The sequence below is a fragment of the Ixodes scapularis genome, unplaced genomic scaffold (genome assembly GCF_016920785.2).
Source record: "Ixodes scapularis isolate PalLabHiFi unplaced genomic scaffold, ASM1692078v2 PGA_scaffold1__304_contigs__length_218370807, whole genome shotgun sequence".
In the NCBI taxonomy this organism is placed as follows: domain Eukaryota; kingdom Metazoa; phylum Arthropoda; class Arachnida; order Ixodida; family Ixodidae; genus Ixodes; species Ixodes scapularis.
Window position 1 is genome coordinate 17,681,804 of NW_024609846.1, and position 22,425 is coordinate 17,704,228.

Sequence of the window (22,425 nt, forward strand, 5' to 3'; positions counted from 1 at the left end):
CGACCACTGAAGACGTCGAAACTACGCAACACTATACGCAAGCGGAACTCATGGCACTCCTCCGAGCATCCCAGTGGATTCTTCAAACTTTTGCAGCAATAGACATGCCAAACAGCCTCGTACTGTTCACCGATTCAACCCGCGCGCACGAAACTTGCAGACAAGCATGCGCGAGCCCCTCAACGCACACGGGAATAGTCGGCGAGTTGCTCACCGCGTTCCTAGAACTTCGAAACAAGCTCAACATCCACGCTGCTATTTCCTGGCTGCCTGCGCATGCGGGCGTCAACGGCAACGAGTGGGCCCACAGCGAGGTGCGAGCACAGTTCGCCAGATGGTATCCACGGCGAACGCATTCCACAACTCAGACGGCGAGGCAGCCGGCCCGGCCGACCCGTCTCCCGCCAAGGAAAGTGCTAAACAGCGAAGGTTGAGAACCCTGAGGCACCTACGTGAGGAACGGGAGGAACGCCCGGACGAGCAGTTGCGTCCCGTCCCGTTCCTGCGATGCCGAATGAGCTACCGAGGAGCACTCAGACCCTCGTTCGTCGCGTCGCGACCTACCCTTTCCTATCTCCGGCGCTGCGCCATAAGTTCTCAAACGAAGACCCTCACGAGGGGGTGTGCCGCCGGTGCGGCAGGACCGCGACGGCTGCCCTTGTTGTCTGGGAGTCCAAGCGCCACCGCTCGCCTTCGGGAAACGAAACTGGAGGAACTCCCAGACAAGACTCGTCCGGCGACGTACGTCGGTTGGATTCTGCCCACCAGTCGTGACAAGGCGATCGTATCCCTGCTGTCGATAACGCTACAGAGTCCTCCTCCGAAGACAACGATCCCGGCGGACGACTTTGCAGCAGCCAAAGGCGCTGGGACCAAACAGCCAGGCAGACCGCCGTGACGGATATGGCGGATCCTTAGGCTCGCACCAATGCAGACGACAATGGTGCATTATATGTGTGTATGGTATACCTGAACATATATTCTATATAACAACGTAATAAAGAACGTTCCAGCAATATCAACAAAAACCCGTGAGTAAACTTTGACGCATAGTGTGTTAATTGTCAATACTGTCAATTTGTTCCCAAAACCTTGCTTAAAAGGTTCATTACTAGAAGTGAATTGAAGATACATGACAAGAGTATATGGTAACCTGTTAACGTTTTAATTAAGTAGTTTCGTCGTCTACTACTGAATCATCTATTGAATCTCATGTTGTAAGTCTTATAAGATGTAGTTACACATTCCTTTCGAGCCTCGTCCGTCATACAAAAGTTATGTTTCGTCGATTCCGAATCCTGCATGACGGGTAAAATAAAACTTTGAATAAAATGTGACACCCTAATATGGTGTGATGGCGGAGAAGGAGAGTAGCATGCAGAGTTTGCAGAATGAGTAGCAGCAAGAAACCATTGTCCTTCTTTTTCGTACATAAACGGTCCTCCGCTGTCTCCCTGAAAACAAAAACAAAATTATTATTGAACTACTTTCGGAAAACTGATATAAATAAAGCGGAGATATCATCGGAACAAATTCCTCCAGCTGATTTAGGGCAGCAAATTGGTGTCTCACGCCGTACTAACTGCCTTCACTTTTTTGTAACATTTTTTTTTTTCATTATATGTATACGTTTTTGACCCGTGCATTCTGGAAAAAAAAAAAAACAGTTGCTGAAATAAAAACGGTTGCCGCCCGAGGTCAACAATTTCGCTCGGCGACACCAATTTGCAATCTGCATGCGAAAAAGATTGTACATCAATTTTGTTTTCTTTTCGAAGAATGGTGATACCGAGACAGAATGCTTTCTGTTGTATACGGCAATACCACACTGAAACAGTCCGAACTGTTTCTACCGTTTTCTGAAATTCAAAGCGAAGTGTAATAAATTATTTCTAAGACGGGAATAAACGAAACCCTTTTATGTCGTGTCAAGTACACAGGCGAACGAGGAGACCGATGAGGTTGAAATTATCGCGATGAGTACAGACAAACGTACAAGAGAGAAATTATTCAACTTCGCCGCGATTCGGGTTTATAATGGACGCCATTTACAACATGGTAGGTGCAATTTGGTGTCCGTTTAAGGTGAGCCTGATCATGAAGGTCTTTTTCTGGGAAAATTCAAAGTGGCTGGCCTGAAAATCATGTGCTAAAAGCTACATTTAGGGGCCCGTTGCGCACCATCATAGAGCCATTGGGAAAAAGAGACTCTTCACGCTCTCTTCTGGTATGTTTTTGGTGCACGACAACACTGGTGATCATGTTGCGACTATTGTGCTGGATGCGTTAGCTCAGATAGAATGGGAAGTTTCCTCTATCCAGATTACATTCCGGACATGCCACCATGTGACTCTCAGTTTCTCGAACCCTTTAGGAGAGGCTAAATGGACCACAATTCTACTCCAAAGCGCAAGTCATTGCTGGTTTTACCAATGCTTCAAAAAGACAACAAAATTCTTTTTCGCGAGTGCTATCCGACAACCTCTCCAAGCAGGGGGTTGCACGTGACAGTGCGTGCAGTGGCTTCTTTTACTGAACTCTGGCGAATTCCTGTTTTCTTCCACAGGGTGTCTAAATTTTACTTAAACAACTTTTTTTTTTTTTAAGGCGAGAGTTACAAGCCTGTTGTCTTGACCTTTAACTTGTCAAGCTGAGTGGACATAGGATGAAATAAACGTCATAATAAGGCGGATAATTAACCAGTATAGGTCGAAATTTTAAGAAGAGGTTTTACAAATAATTTAACGATTGCAATCTTTACTCTAATACCTCTTAGAGTCATTACCAATTTAATGAATTAAAAAAATGGTTTTTAACAAATCTATTTATTGTTTTTTTCAGTTTCTTTTTTTGCCAGATTTTAAAATTGGGCTTTTATAGAGCGCCTAAACCCTGCTCGGCAAAGCCGCCTAGAAGAGTGACGCTGTCTTTTCAGTCCTGTCACTCTTACGGCACTGTATCGACGGCGCATTCATCGTGGATATGCTGCTGAACTAGTAATGACGTGACTGAAATGAACACGTGCATTCTCCTAAGCGTGATTGTTGAATTTTTTCGGTGTTATTTTTTCGCGCAAATACAAAAGTGCCCTTCCATTCCCCCCCCCCCCCCCCCCCCTAAAGAAGAAGAAAAAAAAAACCAGGAAGCCAAATGGAAGATTGATCCACGCCTAACAAGCCATTGCTTTTCGCAATTTCTTTTAAATTTTTGTGGCCTCCTGTTTTACTTGCAGCCGATACTGGGTTTGTAACATCCATAAAACAAATAATTAAAAGCGAAATATTAGATTTTAGTGAATTAGCTAACTTGCCGTGACGATTTCTCCCTTATCTGATGTCCGCCAAGCCTGATAATTAAATGTGGAAGACTGTACTCGTTCGACTCTTGTTTTATTTTTAAGGCAAGTATATTTGTATCGAAATCAAATAACATGTATAATTCTCTATCTACTTCCGCCGCATCTGCTGAGGTACAGAAAATATTCGTTCGCCTTCATAAAGACACTCGGAAGGGCCTCCATTGAAAACGCTTTCTATTTGAAGTTTTTTTTTTTTTTTTTTTTTTTTTAAATATGTTCGTTTCTTTGTTTTGACGTTCACAATTGTACGCTTTGGCCACCTTTAGTGGTTGCTACAACAGATCGTGAATACTTCACTGAAACGGATCGACAGCTAAGGGCGCTCACCCTTGGTCTGGTATCACTATTCTACGGGGTTATATTGAGAAAAGCGGCACCCGGTTTCGGGGCTGTGCAAATGAACTACGCATCGCCGAAAGTTGAAACTTCATGACAATGCAACGCTAGTGCTAATGAGAAAACGCCATATTTGGGATCGCAAAAACGCCCACAGTGCCAAAGAAATGGCACTGTGGGCGTTTGTTGAATTTATTGAAGAATTCTAAACAAGTAAAACAATAAAAAGCTGGTAAATTGGGCCAGTTGGTTGACGTTATTCACGATAAAGAAAACCACTCAGAAAACACAGACTACGAAGAGGAACATACACAACATACAGCATTGTCTTTTCGTTTATGCTCCTCCTCGTATTCTGTTTTCTGAGCTGTTTTCTCTATCAAATAAAGCACTGTTTGCTGTTCTTTTTTTTTATAAGTTTGTCCATTTAATACTAAAACTACTGCTACCGGCATTTGAGATGTTTATTTTTGCTTTTATAAATATGAAGCTTAGGTGGACTTCAGCCCCTATTTGTTCTTCATTTCCTGCAAGTATTTTATACATGTAACGTCCTGCTTTTAAGATTATGCATTATAGCACAACTAGCGTAATGTTACAAATGAGTTTCAGATTTACACGATTCAGAGTGCTTTATCTCGGCCGATAGCCCGTAATTTTTTTTTTCATCATACGTATTTATTTTATGGTTTAGTACTAATCTTCAATAAGGACTGCAACCGTTTTTATCAACAGCTGTTACGTAAGGTGAGCACTGTGCAGTTCTTTAGATTTCTTTACATTTGATACATTCTCGAAGTCTGGTGCCAGGAATGTCACAATGTTAACTTGCCAATTTGCGAAACATCTACTGAATAAAAGTACGCAAACAACATAACGTTTTCGGCTTCTTTTAGAAGGGATCAGTCCAATACAGTTTCAAAAAGTTTTAACACAAGTTCCGATTCCTCTTTTGTAATCCCAAGTTTTCATTAACAAACTTTCATTCAGCGGGAAACTGAACCAATATGTCGAATTTCCGAGTTGAGTACAGTTCTTAGTTTTTTTACACCCAAAGCTGCAGGTAAAACTTTTTTTAGATATATTCAGGCGAAAAAGACATAGTTCAACTCAGTTTCGAATGCATGTGAGGGACTCATGGCACGAGGGGTCATTTAATTTTTTGTGCAGCTGCCGACCAAATAAATTTTATTCTCAGGAAAATATACAATAATTCATACTTACTTTGCACATTCCCTCTTCGGAGCATATGACGTGCTTTAGAACAGTTGTGGTAAATTGTCGAAGCTGTCGTTCGCACTGTTCGTTAGTAATTAAGGATATATTTCTTTCCCTCAAGTTTTCTGGGAAACAAGGTAAGAAAATGCCCTTCCGTTTCCGTGGTGACGCATCCTTCGTTTTTTCTGCTGAACTCTCATAATCCACAAAATCTTTGAGGTCTTCATCTGGTTCGTTTAATGATTCATCCATCTCATCGGAAACAGGTAGATAGTCTGAAGAAAATTGAAAAGCTTAAGATTCTTATTGGGAATGTGCACCGATGAAGAACTTTTCACCGTTCTTTGGGTGCCCTATATCCGATTTGTAATTGTTTAATATTTATAACGCAGAGGTTCATATAACTGAAACGTTGTACCCAAAATAAGAATATAAAACAATACATTCGTAAAGAAAAAAAAAAATGGGATTGGTATTTTGGTTTAGCCCCGCAAAAAGAATACATTGTTTACGAAAGAATTACAGGCACGTAAAAAATGTATGCAATGCAAGCGGGTTTTTTTTTAAATAGTAAAAATAATACCTTTAAACTTTTAGTTTTCTGAATAATATGTTGGGTGAAAAACAAAATTAAACTTGCTTTGATAATTTTGAGAAAACCCGGTGAACACAGAATGAGTCTTACGTGTGTCATGCGTGTGTCATGCGTGCGTCATGAATTTCTGTGCTGGTTGGGGGAGCATTGGCTGGTTTCGGATTCACTGCACACTCAACATACACCTTTGAACTTCGGATTGATCAGAATTATTAAGGCAAGTTTAAATTCTTCAAGAGTGGAGAGAGTTCTTTACATTCACAGTTTGATGATAAGTTTTTCTTGGCTTCAGTTTTTTAATGGGCCGGTGTAGGGCCTTGAATCGTTAAATTTTAAGTATCCGCTTGTGGCGCCTCAAGTTAATAACGAGGGAGAAGGTTTATATCGCCATTTACTCTATCAATTCCTATTTCCCCGAAATTCTGACACGATCGCAAGCTCAGCTATCTCTTGATACGTTGCGTTGCATAATTGTATAATTAACCGAGGCTGCAATGAAGGCAGAAAACACGGCAGGAAGAAAAAAATGATGCTTCAAATAAAGCTGAAATATTATTGCCATTGAATCTAGAGGCTTGCAGCGACAGCACCGTCTTGCCCGCAACACGCTCCCTCAAGCCGCGGAGGAGGCTGGCACGCACCGGGGATACCCGACACCAGTTCCGGGGCCCGGTTGCGGGCCAGACGGCCAGACCTCCGTGAGGGAAGACTAAACAACTCAAGTCGCCCCACGGCAAGAGAGAAGAGAGGAGAAGAAAGCAGACGCCTTGCGAGCAGCGCCCGGTTAGGACGCATGAACATTCCTCGTAGTTTTAATGTCGTCATTCTTGTGTAGTCCCTCAGAAAAATAAAACGACTTCAGTAGAACATTATTTGAATCTACAAATCCATTTACATATGGCCTCCCTGAACATGAGAAGAGAAAAGGAAGCCACGGAAAAGGGAAAAAAAACACCAATGGCACACTCTCAAGGACAAAACACAAGTTACGAACACGAAGTCTATCCGGCAGATTGAGCTAAAAAAAAATGACAGCCGTCTACAACTCCCTGTAACGCCGAATTAGAGCGCAGCTCTTGAGGGGGAGGAGGGAAGGGTACTTAGGGTCATGTGTTCTCGGGGGGAGGGGGGTCACGCGAACTAGGGGTGTAATCACATGACATTGGGGGTCACGTGACCCCCAAGGTCACGTGACTCCCTTCCCAATGTCACGTGGGGGTCAGGTGATTTCGTGGGTCACGTGACCTGGGGGTATCACGTGACTTCGGGGGTCACGTGACCACGGCGGGGGTTACGTGACCCCCGCCGTGATTTTTGCGCTAGATTCACCAGAGAAATTTTCCCGCTAATTCTAGCGGGGAAATTTTTTCGGTAGATTTAGCGGAAAAATGTTTGCCGTACATTTAGTGGGGAAGTTTTTACGCTGGATTTACCGGGGAAATTCACCCATAATGCAGCGTGCGGTTATGCAGACGGCGACGGCGACGGCGACGCAACTCAAGCCGGAAACGGGCGCCTTATTACTGCGCTATAAAAGATGGTAAAGCTGAATTGTCCAACCCATAGTTCACAGTCCGAACAAACATATAAAAAAAAGGTCACCTCACGAACGTGCAGGCGACGGCAAGATCAATCCTTTCCTTCACACCAACTGCCATTCAAAAACTGCCAAGTCGGGTCTGGTTCGCAATCTGATAAGTAACGCAGTCCGAAAATTCGGTGCTAGCGCTATAGCGGAGTCTATTCAAAATTCTGTTCAGCCGTCTCAACGAAGTAAAATACCTTCAAAAGCTTCTGTCCAAGCACTTTTGCTACTTAGTTTTCTCCGAGGAAAAAAAAAAAAGGCTAAAAGAGTTTCCGGGCAGGAAAAGCATGCTGTCTTCACGTTTTTTCTTTGAGTACCCCATAACCTCAAATCTCCCTGCATTTGGTCCCCGTGCGGCATTTATCCTAGACAATACCTTGAAAAGATCGACTTCGTCCACTTCGGCCCAATATGTTGCCTTAAAAAACACACACACACACACACGAAGAAAAAACGTTTCGCGCGTATTTCAAGGACTGTCTACAAAATCACATCTGAATTTCGTTCGTGCTATACTGGTCAGACCACGCTCAGCGTCAGTGACCGTTTGACCAAACATAGACGGCGCATGTCCACGATAAGGATCCGTATTGGGGGTTTCAAAGCACGCCCAAGAAAATCAAAATTTGGTACCGTTGCAAAATTTGACGTCCTCTGTGATTTTAACAGACAAAAATGGCCAGAAACACGACTTAAAATTGTCAATTATGAAAGGAAACCATAGAAACACAGTGGATAAGTCGTCCCTATGTTTGGAGGCCTTATAGAAAATATCTCTTGACCTATAACTTCTGTGTGAAGGGAGGGGAGGAGAACATTTGTAATAAAACTTGTGTCGTTTTTGTGTTGGTCTTTTGTAGCAAATTTTACGTTTTTGTGTAAATGGGTGCTTTTCTAGAACACACGGCTTTGAAGTAGCCTGTTTTGTATGTGCTTGTTCGGTCTGTGAAGTACCGTTTCGAGCATCTAGCTTCACCATCTTTTTGATCTCAAACTGACAGAGATATTGGTTTTCGTACTGTGTGTTTTACTCCTGAGAGTATATAGTTTGCGATTCTTTCCCCTTTTCCCCGGTTTCCCCATTGTATTTTCTAGTTTAGACCGTACTTAAAGGGGCAGTGCAATGATTTCAATGTTGCAATAATTGGCGGTTTACATTTTTTATATTGTTTATGCAAGCACTAGTGACCGATAACGTGTCACCTTTCCTAAAAAAAATGCTATTCTGCAGAGTAATCGCAAAGCAAAAAACGAATTATTTTTGGTCTGCAGCCGCCTGCCGGGGTCACGGAAACTTAAATGACACCGTCTCTGGGTGATACGCGGAAGTAAAAGAACCTGTCCCCCTCCGCTGTTACACTCGCCATCAGCTCCGTGGCGAATCGTCCTTTGTGTCGATTGCTCGCCGCGACCTTCGACGATGCTGATCCTTTAAAAGTGGACAATCGCGGAGGAAGCGGCTGGTCCCTGAAGAGAGGACCCAAGGAGAAACTACGTGAACCCCCAGAGTATGTCACTCGAAAGTTAACGCGGAGAGTAGAGAGGCACATTGACCTTCGACTTGTTTCCTTGTTTTTCTGAAATTAGAAGTAGCGCTCGGAAGAAAATACGGCTTTCTGCTTTTCGTTTCATAGGTGACGGCGAATATTTTCCGCAGTTAATTGGCCAAAGTCTGAAAATTGTCGCACAGCCCCTTTAAATGGATTTGTGGCAATAAAATGTGAGCTGCGTTCGAGACATCTTTCCATCTTTACTTTTGTGTCATCACCAGGGGCTCAGGTAAATCTACAATTATGAACTTGCAGCAGCTCCCTTGCGCCCACACCTTTCGTCTTTCAGACGTGGTGCCGTAATTACACATAAGGAGGAATAGGCTTTATAGAGGAACCAACCACGGGCCCCGACTGCCACCCAGGGACTAAGTGTGGCGGACTAAGTATCACTCGCCATCAACGGTGGCCTGTGGACTCCGTTTCACTTTAAGTCCCACCACAGCCACCGACAGAGCCAATCAAGCAGCACGAAAAGTGTCAGAGCGCTAATCACCTTTACAGGTATGGTATCACAGACTAAACCAATCAAGTACAAATAAGGCTTCGTGAGCGTGTGCATTTTATCTTGCGCATCACCAAATTTATTGGGTATCAACGACTTGCGAATATCCGAAAATAGCAGAAAAACAACTGACATCGCAATATTTCCTGAGAATATTTCAAATGATAGTCACAAAAAATCAAAAGACAGTAATTAATATTTTGGAAGCGTGCAGTTTTAATTCCGCGGCTTTACAGGCTCTTTGCGTCGAATCCTGTAGGCCAGATTCACAATATTATAAATTTCTCCTTTTGTTGACAAAATATCTTAATCTTCTCAGTTGCGCTAGTTGCCTTGTATCATAGAACGAAAAAAAAAAGATGAATGCAATTAAGGTTACGGTTATTTTCAAGTCTGAGCATAAAAGCAATCAATCAAATTACTGACCTCTTCCTGTGGTGAAAGTGTTTTCAAAATGGCTACAGAAAAATATACACTCCAGGTGATGCACCTTTGGTGATAAGAACAATGTCCTAACATCTTGCCAATTGGTTTTAGGACAGAGAATTCAACGGAAATCGCGCTATTAAAACAACAATCGCTAATTTTAAACAATGCAAAAAAGAAATTGATTACCTTGGGGTTTTTATTGATTTTCAAAGTTTTCGACAACCATTGAAATCTGCTCTAAAATTAAATGCATGCGGAATGCAAGGAGTAGCCTCAACGATTCTCGAGAGCATTTTTTTTTCAAAGTATCGGCATCAGTGTGTAGTGATAGAAAGTCAGCAATCTAGCTTAAGGAAGCTCATGTCAGTGGTGCGCCGCAGGTGAGTTTCCTTGGACTCCTTTTGTTCAACTTGTACATAAATAACTCAGCAAATATTGAATACAGTCTAGGTTTTATCATTTACACGGACGACACCAGTTTATTCTTTTCGGGTGAATTTGTCCACCAGGTTTTATGTGCGGCAAATAGCTTTCTGCAGAAGATAAGTTACTGTAAGATCTCAAACTGTCCAGTAATAATACAAAGAATAATGAAATACTTTGTCTATTCATAAATGGTGTGTTCATCTACTCAAGGGCTTTCTTTCTAAAGAAAAAATATTTACTTTGTAGAAAAGTGAAGGTTTTCGGTGTAATATTTAATAAGTACATGAGCAGGGACGCAAAGTCCAATGTATAGATCGCAGACTTTCAAAAGGCGTTGCCAGTATTTAAAAATGGCGACATATATGTTATCCCTATCGGTCTTAGTCCTTCTTTATAACTCCCTGTTTTACTCTTGCTATAATTACTGCTTTATTGTTGTGTAGCACAACAACTACAAATATCCATCACCGGATATGCTCCAGAAGAAAATCATGCGAATTATGTGCAATGTGGAGTTTAACGCTCCCACATTACAAGATTTCATAAACCTTAAAATAGTTCCAATGACAGAGCATTACAATTAGAAACTTCTTTTAACGTAACAAACGTCTGTAATGCAAAATATTTTTTTCCTATCAATCTCCAACATGAAGTGGAGGGTGCGTGCAAATGCAAGCCGTTGAGTTGACACATGGTCAACGCCTCGCTCAAGTGGAGTCTACGGCCTCCTCCAGATGCTGCAATTCTCGTTGCCTAATGGCATGAATATGTACGCCTAGATGTGGCACGGACTTCATGATGTTGAGCAGGAGGGATATTCGTTTTTGTATTCTCTAATGTAGTGGCCCGCGCTAGCGGGACTCAAAAATCTCTTTTAAATGTAGGTTTACTTTTTGTTTTGAGCGTGAGCACAGCGCCGTGTGCTCACGCTCTGGTGAGCGCGTAATTAAATAGTCCGGTTACCGATGCCGTAGTGGTATGAAGTTCGTAGATCGACCTTTATTTGTGTCTAGTACGATTCAATCTTTGACCTTTAAGAAATGCTTGTAAGGCATCTCGGGTCCTTTTTCGTTTAATGTTGTGTTTTGCTTCTATGTAAACTTTGCTGTACGGATCACGAGTCTGTAAAATCGTTCATCTTCTTGCTGGTGGGAATGAGAAACTCTGTCAAGCGACAACAGTCAGTTTTGTTCTCTCTCCCCTTCTCTCTTGAAGACAACCAAGAAAGTTGTAGTTGAAAGTTGAAATTAGATTTGTGATGTTTCCTTGAAAACGTTACATTCCACGGAATGTCCCAGATTGTTGGCCGCGGAATTAGCTTACCCTATGATAGCAAACTCACAAAGAAAACCATCTCCGTGGTTTTGCATGGCTTATAGTGCTTGACAGCCTTCACTAGATCGTAGTGTCGGTTACTATCTAATCTAAGTATGATTATGTTGGAATGAGTCTGACTGGGCTGCCGACGACCATCTGCGGAGTATGGTGAGCATAATGAACTAAGCATCGATCACGCCACTAACTCTCACGATCTCAGTATGCTGAGATTGTGCGAGGCAGCCGTCGGAGGCATGACTCACCTCCGATGGCTGCCTGCTAAGTTTGCTTTAATGAGTATGTGTGCCCGTCGACGATCGTCCGAAGACTCACTGCGCTGGACTACGTATAACATACCGGTGACTTTAGGTTACGGACTAAGTATGATGGACAAGACATGAATCGCCACGAACTGTCTTCTGCGGCTATCATGCTGGACCAAGTTAACTCGCCTCCGACGGCTGCTTACACACTAAGTTCGCTAAACTAAGTTTGAGTGGCCCACAACAGGTTGCCTGCAGACAAAGTGTGTCGGACAAAGTATGACTTTCCGCCGACAGTCACGTGTGGAATTAGTGTTACGGGCTTAGTTTTGTTCGCTGCCGACGGTCGCTGGTGAACGAGATATTCTGGACTAGGTATAACCCACCCCCGGCCGGTCGCCCGCGGACTATGTACAACGGTCGCCTGCGGGCTGAGAATGCTGGGTTAAGTATGACCTGCAGCCGAAGGTCGTCTGTGAACGAAGTATTTTGCACTTAAGTAACTCGCTGGCGACGGCCTGGCAACCAAGTATGCTAGATGAAGTATTATTCAACAGCGACTGTATACTTCGGCATAAGTATGCTGGAGAATGTGTGACTATGCCGACGGTTCAATGCGGACTGTGTATATTTGACTAGGCAAAACTCGCCTCGCATATCGCCTGAAAGCAAAGTATGCATAACCAAGTATGCTTAACTACGCATCCCTCGCCACGGACAAAAAACGCGCTACCGCTGACGAGGGTTAGCGCCAAGTCATACAGTTCACTTGCTTGTGCTTTTTTTCATCTCCTACTTGCGGCGGCGAAAATAAGACGTCGGATTAAAGGTCGCATGGTTTGAGGTTAGCTCCATGATGAATCTTCGTTTGAAAGGATTGAAAGAGTTACACAATTTCATGAAATCCAGCCCATAAATACATTCTGTGTGACAAAATTGATGCAGCTTTTTTTATTCTACCAAACGCGATGAAATGCGGCAGCTTTCCAGGAACATTAGTGAAAAAAATAAGAAAATATGTTGTGCGGTAATTAATTCGATGTTTCAATATGGCGTACATGCACTGAGCAGGACGTCAAGAAAGGACGCTTAGGACGACGTCCTAGTGGACGACGTTAAGAACGACATCTAAGACAACTTCGATGTCTGCCTCAAGGGCGACCTCAAGGACAACCTCTACACTCTAAAAAAAAAGGGAGTAGTACTTCCTCCCTTAAAGGAGGAACTCGCGTGTATCATATATTGCTCTACAAAGGGAGAACATTTCCTCCTACAAAACGGGAGGAAATTTTCTCCCCTAGGAAGGGAGGAAAGTTGCCACCTATTTCGGCTCGTGGAGAAAAAGTTCCTCCCCTAAAAAGGGAGGACAATCGCCACCTTTTTTCGCCCAATGGAGGAAACTTTCTCCCCTCGAGTAATTCATATATCTTCCACCAGATGGCGCTCAAAACAACAAAAAAAATATGTTGGTGAAGTGCCAATTTTTTTTCCAATTTCCCCCTCCCCCCCCCCCTTGACCGCCACATTGTAAATACACATACAACACTGAACACACAGAATACACGAAACACAAGTAGAACACCCGACAACAGCAACAACGCATCGACACCGAACCAATCGCGTGATTCGTGCGACACGCACGCCGCGCTACGCGCCTCGCTTTTTTTGTTTTTCTGTTTTTTGTTAATCTAGTGTATCTTCGCTAGCCCCCGCAGCTCCGCTTTTTCTTTCCTAGCATCCCGCATGGGCAGTAGTGGGATAGGTAACGGTAACCAAACCCTCAGGTTGCCGTCACCGCCATTGAACATGTTCGCGGCGACAGCGGTGGTTCGACCGCCGCTGCCGCCGCGACATGGAGGAATTTTCGTCCCTTTTTCAAGCGCCATCAGGTGGCGCTGCATCTAAATCGGCGAAATGGAGGAACGGGTGCGATTTCCTCCCTTTTGCAGGCGACGGGGAGGAACGTCGCTTTTTCCTCCATTTCTCCTCCCTTTTTTTTAGAGTGTAGGATAACGTCGAGAACATCAGGTCACGTCAGCTTAGGCGATTGGCGCTTCCGAAAACACGCGACCGAAGTTAGCATGACCGGAGCTTAGCAGACCAGAGCTGAAGCTTCAGCCACCATCGCCTGAGCCACGAGCACTTCAGCATCACACGTTACGAGGCGTCAAGATGTATTGGGCCTGTAAGGCTGCCGATTTAAAACAATTTATGTTTTACGGATGTCCGGCTGAAACCTTCTTCGGAAGCAATACAATCATTGAAAACTTAAGCTACGGAACGATGTTCTAAGTTCCGTTCAACCAACACATCCACTATCGATTTTCACGCTTAACTTTTTAGTTTTTAAATTTTTGATTAAATATACGTTAGAATGAGCCACAAGCGCCAACAATGATACAACTGCACGATGCCAATGTAATTTGACGGGCAGTGGCAAGTTGGGCTACCCTTCATTTGGAATTTGAAGAGTAGTTCGCAGACGGCGCTCGTTGTCAGACTTAATTGTGCATCAATAATTGCCAAAACAACTAAGTTGTTTTGGCAAACTGCATTCATTTGATTGCTTTAGCTCCAAAAAAATAATCTAGTCACGTATCAAACATGCGGCGAACACCTTTGAAACTGCGAGTTGTGCTGTGATAAACGCACAGTACTCGGAGAATCAGATTTGCGTGAATGTTAACTTTCTTGATGCTGATTGTTGCAGTGACTATATGATCATGCACGTAAATTTCATACAAAAGGGTTAAATTTTGGTCAATTATCAGTTTGAAAAGTTTGTCGGCGACGTCCGTGTTACGAGTTAGGTTAGTCGATGGCGTTCATAGCCTTTATTGTCATATGTACCAGTATGCTGCCGTGTCTCTTCAAATGGAGTGTGAGTATAGAGCCATTTCATAATATTGGTTTGGAATATACATAATATAAAATATTCACTATATTACATACGTCCATGAAAGAACTAATATAGTGAGCGTGTACATAAGGATGCATTCTTTGTTTTATTGCTAGTTCCTGTTTTTCAAAGTGGATCTATCCACATCCCCGATCAATGAACGCTAACATGTAAAAAACATCGGTCTTGTACCAGATATTTCAAAAACTAGCGTGTGCCTGCACGCCGTTCCAAAGAAATAGATTAAGAAAACATATGGAAGGGCCCGCATTCGGTGGCATTGTTTTTAGCATTTACGCATCCGCGGCCTCTCAATGACAGGATTCTGTCGCGTGCTACAGGAATCTGTCATATTGAGAGGCTTGACGTTTATATTTTCATAAATATGTGTTTTCTTTCTTATTTGTTTAGGATAATTGATATGTGAACAAAATGAGGCGAGAATACCATTTACCATAAGTCATGCCCCAGCCCGCACCGTAGATGCTGGCATCTGAAGGTGGTTCTTCGCAGTGTTGAGGAAGGCAGATTGGGCGAATATACCTTGTAAAATTGACCGGTTCTTTTAATTTCAATAGTGCAAGGTCTTTCTGTAAAATAAAAAGGTTAGTTATAACAAATACAAATTCAGTTTTTTTTTTTAAGAAGAATGCATACAAAAAAAAATGTACAGTTGTCCTGATGGGGTACACAGACATAGTCCACTTCCATGCAAATGACCTGATCTTCCCGATCGTCATGGACCCCTTCTAGATGGTCATTTTTGCCTTTATTTCGTTGACAATGTACGGTATAATTGGTTTTTTTCGTACTTCCCAGGCGAACTGAAGGAAAGCCTGTGGTGTTCTTGTCACTTGAAGCATTAGGGGAATCGCAGAATGGCAAAAATATGAATTTGATGTTGAATTGCTGAAGTCGATGTCAAAACACAAAATGCCTCCACCATTTCAAATGATGTATAAAACAACGGTTAGTGAGTTCACGACGACATATCTGTCAGTCCTGATAACTACAGAATAGAACAAACATGTACTATAGTAATATACCGAGCGTTTGTTCTAAGACGGAGCAAAAAACTGAAGCAGTACGTTGATAACAACTAAACTCCTCACACGTAGAAAATGCATTTTTCGGAGTCAGTTACTCTCGCAGGAATCATTAATCAATAGAGATTAACACAGCAACTTCCAACAAAACGGGAATCATTGTCGCTAATAACCGTCGCGGTCACATCAGATATTTAAACTGTTATTGATTTTAGTATTCAGAAATTGGCCTAAAGCAAACAGTTCAATCCACACTGACGCGGTAGTCGCACGACCAGAGAGACAAATATATCAGACTAATCGTCACGATATGTAAAAAAAAATAAAATAAATAAACACAATTTGTGAACGAACTTAAAAATTAGTGAAAAGAAACATGTGGTTTCAACTACAAACTTGCTGACCGTTATCGAGAACCATTTCTTCATCAAATTTTACAAGGATTTGAAGCACGTGGAAAGCGCGGGTGTGATTTAGGTGCGCGACGTTGCCGGTTTATATATACTTGTTTTCGCACTACTATTGGCGACTCCAACTGAACAAACGGCGCCTAGCGCTCCACATTCGAGCCTGCCCAGACGGTCTCGCGCTAATTTAAGTTTATGCAACGGGATTGTTGGTCGCATGGTGGAGAAAGCAGGAAACTGTTCCGTGAAAGCCTGAAAGCACGTGCTTTCAGTCGCCAATAGTGTTGCACCTGTTACTCAAGCCGTAACCTTGGAGCGTACCGCGTTTCTCAGGTGCTCTAAATCTTGCTCACATTTAGTGACTTGATGTTTTTTACTACGCTCAGCAAGCTTCTCATTGAAACTATATGTTTCTTTTTACTAATTACAAATTTATTCGACATATTTTAGTTAATTACTCAACTTTCCGTGTGCCTTAGCCCCGGACATTATGTTCGCCGGGTTTGTATCGTGCAAACTCATGCTGCCCTGCCCTGCCCTGTCCTGTCCTGTCATGCCGGCAGTGCCGCCCCCATGCCGTCAGCACCGCCCCCTCTCTTATCTCTGTGTAAACGGCTATATAAGCAGTGACAATAAAATGACCAGGGGCTTTTTGATCATCGGAGCTGGCTGCGTCGGTCTGACTTGTGAACAGAGTGCTGAACGATACATGGTCGCTTAACACACCTACATCGAACAAGTTACTCTAGTTTTGAGTTCTTTATAAACGCTTTTGCTTCTAGCATTTGCGTCTGAAATAGGCGTGTGACTTTGACGCTCATTCTTGCGTCTTCAGCGTCGTCAAAAATGTATTCTACATTAAATGTGCAAAATAGTATGATATGTTAACGTTATCCACTGCGGTATTGATTTTCACGCATATGTTGAGGTCGCTATTATTCAAATGTGCCTTCCTCTTGGTCCGTGGTTTAGGAGCTCAAGCCTTTCATGTTATCCAGAACAAAATTCGAGGCCCTTTATTAAAATGTATTTTATATTAAAAAAATCTTTCCCAAACAACATTGGAGGCAGATCAGCAAAGCGTTCAACACGCCTATGGCGGTCCTTTAAGTTGACTTGTTCCATGCTTTGGATAGAGTGGACCATGAATTTTGAACGAGATCCTAAAACGCATCAACGTAGGCAACATTCTTTTCGATTGGGTATGCTTTTTCTACAATAACATATCTGCCAAAATATTTGTAAAAAAAAAGCGAACAAATTGTGTGCACGATTGTCAGTCAGCAAGGGGTGAACGTTGTACCCACTGGTATTTGCGATGAAGGAATCGGAGGGCTTCAACTGCGAACTAAACACCTGTAACTCCAAACGTTAGCGGATAATGTTTCCGTTATATTTTTTGAAGAGAAGAAGCTTTTGAGGGCAATGGACGTATTTGATTGTGGCATGTTACCATCACAGTAAAAATAACTCCATTTTTTTTTCTTTTGTTCAGGGAACTAAAGGAACAAAAAATGGAATAGGAAAGGAATAATGAAATTACGTGGTGGCGATTCCAGAGCCTTCGGGGCGCGCACCGTAGAAAGTGGGTGTTTGACATATCGGAGAAACCGAAAACAGCGAAGTGCCTACGATTATATAAGGAAATTGTCAAAGCGATCGAATGCTTCGAGTCAAGGTACTCGTGGGAGTATCTCCAGCAAGGGAAAGAAGAAAAACTCTAGGGACACAGTCAGCAGCATATATCCAGCTATTTTTTTACAGAAACGGTTCCCAATCATCCGGATGAAAACAAGTCCTTATGCGATTGTGAAGCCTCCCTGTCCCCTGAAATCCCAAATCTTCTTTATCATTTTTCACGCAGAAACCCCGCCAGTAAACACTTGGTTGGAAACCGAGAACTTTTACCTTCCGATCGGAACGAACTACAGTTTCTGTGGTGACCAAGAGACTCTTCCTGGTGTATTTCTGGACTGTAATGGTGCCTTCTGTTTCTGGGCTGATTTTCAAATATTTTCTAATGTAACGTTGAGCCAAGCTGGGAATCTCTAAACTTTTTCTACTTTGCTGAGGAACTGAGAGCAGAGTTTGAGTCGTTGTTTGCGATGGCTCTCCTCGTCGCTGTGGCCGGACAATGCATATGAAGGCAGCCCGTGTGCGGAAAACCGCGTGGCAGCTGTTTCGGGAGAGGGCAGAGTGAACACTGTGCGCAGTTAGCACAGCACCATATGATGTCAACAACGTCTGGATCAACATCAAGCAGCAATTAAAAAAATCGTCGTGTCCCGCAACAAAAAGCTTTCTTGCACAAGATATCCTAGAATACGGGTGGGTCAAAGTGTTTTGATGTTTTTCTCTTTGTATGCTCGAAAGATTTCGTTGTTTCTATTATTTGTGCGCATGCCTAAGTAGTGCGTGCAACCAATGACTTGGCCATGTGACTGGTATGTACCAATAACAAACTCCTTTCACAAATAGTAAAAAAAAAAAAAGATGAAAGCGCATAGTGTGTTTTGTGTCTGGCTAACAACCGACGGGTCGTGGTTTAATCCCGCTCCACCTAAAATTATTCAATCTTATTATTTTTTTTTACTTTGAGGCGATTGAATTACTAATTGACCGTTCCCACGATTGAGGCGATTGAATTACTAATTGACCGTTCAACACAATCGATAAAGAAATAAATGAAAATCCAGGAACACTTGCAGCGATTAAAACGTTGTCTAAGAATTAACTGGGAGCACCATTCTCACCCTGACCAAGTGGCACTGTATTTGCTGGTGGAACTGAACCACTATTTTGTGTGTGTGTGTGTGTGTGTGTGTGTGCGAAACAGTCAGCCTTCCACACGCGCTTCTGTGCACATTGCGTTCTTTTTCGTTTGTCTACCCATTCACATGCGAGATCCGCTAATATTCAATTTTCTTTTCATTGAAAGGTGAAGCAAATCTGCGCCTTCCGCGCAATGCTGTCCTGCTGCACGCAATGTTACTCGGTCTTGACCCTAGTAATGCGTATTTATTTGTATTTATTTTAAGTTTTACTTTAATGTTTTATCTTTTAAAGTTGTATTTTTATTTCTCTGTCCGGTACGACGACGGCTTTGCAACTATCCGGGTGCCTTCGCCCCACCCTCCCCTGCGCCCCCCTGCCCCGCGATCTGCTCCTTGCTCCCCTCTCCCCTCTCTTCCGCGGCGTGCGGCACCCGAGGGGACGCGGGGTGACCGTCGCGGAGACGGACGCCCACATCGGCTTAGCCTTACGGACAATGGACCTTTTTCCAGTAAGGAGTGCCCCATGACGGTTTCGCTGCCTACTACAAATGGAGGGCAACCGGACTCGTCTTCTCCCATAGGAACAGATTAGTGACGCAAGAAAACAGTGCCCCCCAAAAATGGCGAAAGGGTGGTCAAGGTCAAGTGGAAAGGGTGTGCGCGTGCACAGACGCTTACTGGAAAAAGGTCCATTAGTACCGAAGATGTCGTTCCAGAGCCTGTGCCGTCCGTTTATGACCTATTGTACCCACCGCAGTGTCGGAGATCTCATATATGCCTCTCTAGCTTTGAAACCCGCCGCCCTGACGTAAAAACACGCTCAAAAAAAAAAAAAAAGCTTTTTTTTTTTTTTTGCGTTTGATTTTGTTTGATTTTTTTTTTTCCATATGTCTTTCCATATGTGTCAGGAGTGGCTGACGCAGCCACAATCTAGACAGGCGGTCATGGAACCGCTGAAGCCTCCCGACCCTCTGCTCCTGTCTGGAAACGCTACCAAAAACTGGACGCTCTTCAAGCAGAAGTTTGAATTGTACCTTCAAGCCACGGCGCCAGAAAAAAACAAAGACGGAGGCTGCCAAGACAGCAACGCTGCTGCTCATCGCCGGTGACGACGCCCTGGAAGTGTACAACAACTTCACGTTTGCCGAGGAAGAAGGCAAGACTAACTACGAGGCTGTGGTGAAGAAGTTCGAGGACTACTGTTCTGACCAGCGAAATGAGGTGTATGAAAGATACGTCTTCGGTACAAGAATGCAGGGCGAAGCGGAGCCGGTGGAGCAGTTCATCCGTGACCTGAGAAAACAAGCAAGGTATTGCAACTTTGGTGAATTCTCAGATTCCATGATTCGTGACCAAGTGGTATTTGGCACCAGCAACAAGAAGCTGCGCGAGAAAATGCTGCGGGAGATAGATTTGAAGCTCCAAAAAGCAGAACAAATTTCCAAGGCTGTAGAAGTCGCCAACAAACAAAATGAAGCGTGGCACACTCCCGAACAAACAGTGGACTCTACCACAAGAAGCTACCGGCGCCATGCCCCAAGAGCCACCAATCAGCCCCCAAGTGCCCCAAATGCAAGTGCAAGTGCAAGTCGAGAGCCACCAATCAGTTCCCCAAGTGCAACAGGAAACATGAGCCGCGGAAATGTCCCGCGTTCGGAAAAATTTGCCGCGCCTGTCAAGGAAGGAACCACTTCGCAGCCTGTTGCAGGAAACGTGATGTCGGTGAGGTGCAGCATGATGGCGAGGATTTCGACATCTTGGACGTGAGCGTTTGCGGCATCAAGAAAGAACGGGATTGGATTGTCAAGGCCCAAGTGTCCGAACAATAATTTTCGCTGAAAGTAGACACGGGGTCACAAGCCAATCTACTGCCTCTCTCTGTGTACAACAGATTCCGGATAAAGCCCGTCGTAATGCCAAACAACGCCATTCTTCGCTCATACAGCGGAAATGTCATTAAACACATCGGTGTCGTAACGCAGGAGGTGATCATCAACAAGCGTCACTGCCAAATCGACGAGCGAGTGCCTGGGACTAGTATCGCGAGCGGTGGACGCTGTAACGGAAGAGAACGTTGCGCCCATTCTAGAGGAATTCCGCCCACTGTTTCAAGGCACGGGGTGTGTGAAACGAGAGTACCGGATGGTGCTACGTGACGACGCGATCCCAGTGGTCCAGCCTGCTCGTCGGGTGCCCCTGACGCTACGGGAGCCTCTACGGGACGAACTACGGCGAATGGAGGCATCGGGCATCATCCGGAAAGTAGATGAGCCCACAGACTGGGTAAGCCCTCTTGTTCTGGTAAAGAAAAGTGACGGCAGCCTCAGGATATGCATGAACCCGAGAAATGTTAACGCATCCCTGAAGCGTGAACACTACCAAATGCCGCAACGCGAGGAGATCGAGGCCGAACTTTCTAGAGCTGTGTTCTTTAGTAGACTGGACGCCAACTCGGGATTTCACCAGATTCCGTTAGACGAAGCGACGTCAAAGATATGCACGTTTGGCACCCCGTTCGGTCGCTACCGTTTCCTTCGTCTTCCCTTTGGTATTTCCTCAGCATCGGAAGTCTTCCAGAAAACGTGGAGCGAAATATTTGATACTTTGCCAGGTGTAAGGGTTTACGTGGACGATATTTTGGTCTGGGGATCGTCTAAACGAGAACATGATGAGCGCCTTAAAGCCACGCTGTACGAAACACAACGTGCCGGTTTAACATTCAACTTGAAAAAGTGCAAGTTCGGTGTACAAGAGATAAATTTCTTGGGCGATGTCATTAGCGAAAATGGAATCCGTCCCATTCCCACATTAGTAAGCTGTTTACGTGACATGGCAGTACCTGCCGATAAGCTCGCGGTACAACGCATGCCTGGAGTCGTGAACTATTTTGAAAATATTTGCCCGCTTTGACGGAGAGAACAAAGCTTCTTCGAGACCTAATTCGGAAAAACACTGTGTTCGAGTGGACGGAAAATCACATGCAAGAATGGAACACAATCTGCGAAGCCCTCAAAGCCAACCCTTACTGGCAATTTTCGATCCTGCCAAGGAAACGAAAATAACGTCAGATGCCTCACGAGATAGTCTGGGTTCCGCGCTGCTGCAGCGTCATGGCAGTGACTGGCGCCCGGTCGCATACGCTTCAAGGGTAATGACCGACGCAGAAAAGCGCTATGCACAGATTCAAAAAGAGGCCATGGGAATTACGTACGGCTGTGAAAAATTCCATCACTTTGTCTATGGACGGCGGGTTTTAATAGAAACTGATCACAAACCACTGATTGGCATTTCAACAAAGGACATCGGTGCAACGCCACCAAGACTACAGCGATTTTTTCTTCGGCTACTGATCTACGATTATGTACTACAGTTCATTCCAGGTAAACAGCTGGTCCTGGCTGACATGCTTTCAAGGGTGACATCTGCTGCGTCGGGGGACACGGCCGGTTTCACCGACGTGCAGGTCCATGCGGTCGGCATTCTGGCATCACTAGTGAGTGATGAAACAAAAGTGCTTTTTGCGCGGGAAACAAACAACGACCCTGAGTTGCAAGCAGTTGTGGAAAACATATCTCTTAACAAAAAAATCGGAGGGGAACTGAAACCGTTCACTTCTGAGCTTTCTGTTGTAGAAGGAATTTTTCTGAAAGGATGTAAAGTACTTGTTCCCAAGAAACTACGTCCGGAAACGCTGCGGCGCATTCACTAAGGCCATTT

The 22,425-nt window shown here is 44.0% G+C and overlaps 1 protein-coding gene across 1 annotated transcript in view; it reads right to left on the reverse strand.

Moving 5' to 3' along the window:
• Positions 1-1,196: 1,196 nt before the first annotated feature.
• Positions 1,197-22,425, reverse strand: part of LOC120850868 (enteropeptidase-like) — a 54,063-nt gene continuing 32,834 nt past the window's right edge. Inside the window, exons 3-6 of the mRNA XM_040223544.1 lie at positions 15,139-15,334; positions 14,936-15,071; positions 4,919-5,187; positions 1,197-1,454 (exon numbers count right to left, since the gene is read on the reverse strand). Of these exons, the coding sequence (XP_040079478.1) occupies positions 1,197-1,454; positions 4,919-5,187; positions 14,936-15,071; positions 15,139-15,334 (859 nt within the window). The remainder of the gene's footprint in view (positions 1,455-4,918; positions 5,188-14,935; positions 15,072-15,138; positions 15,335-22,425) is intronic.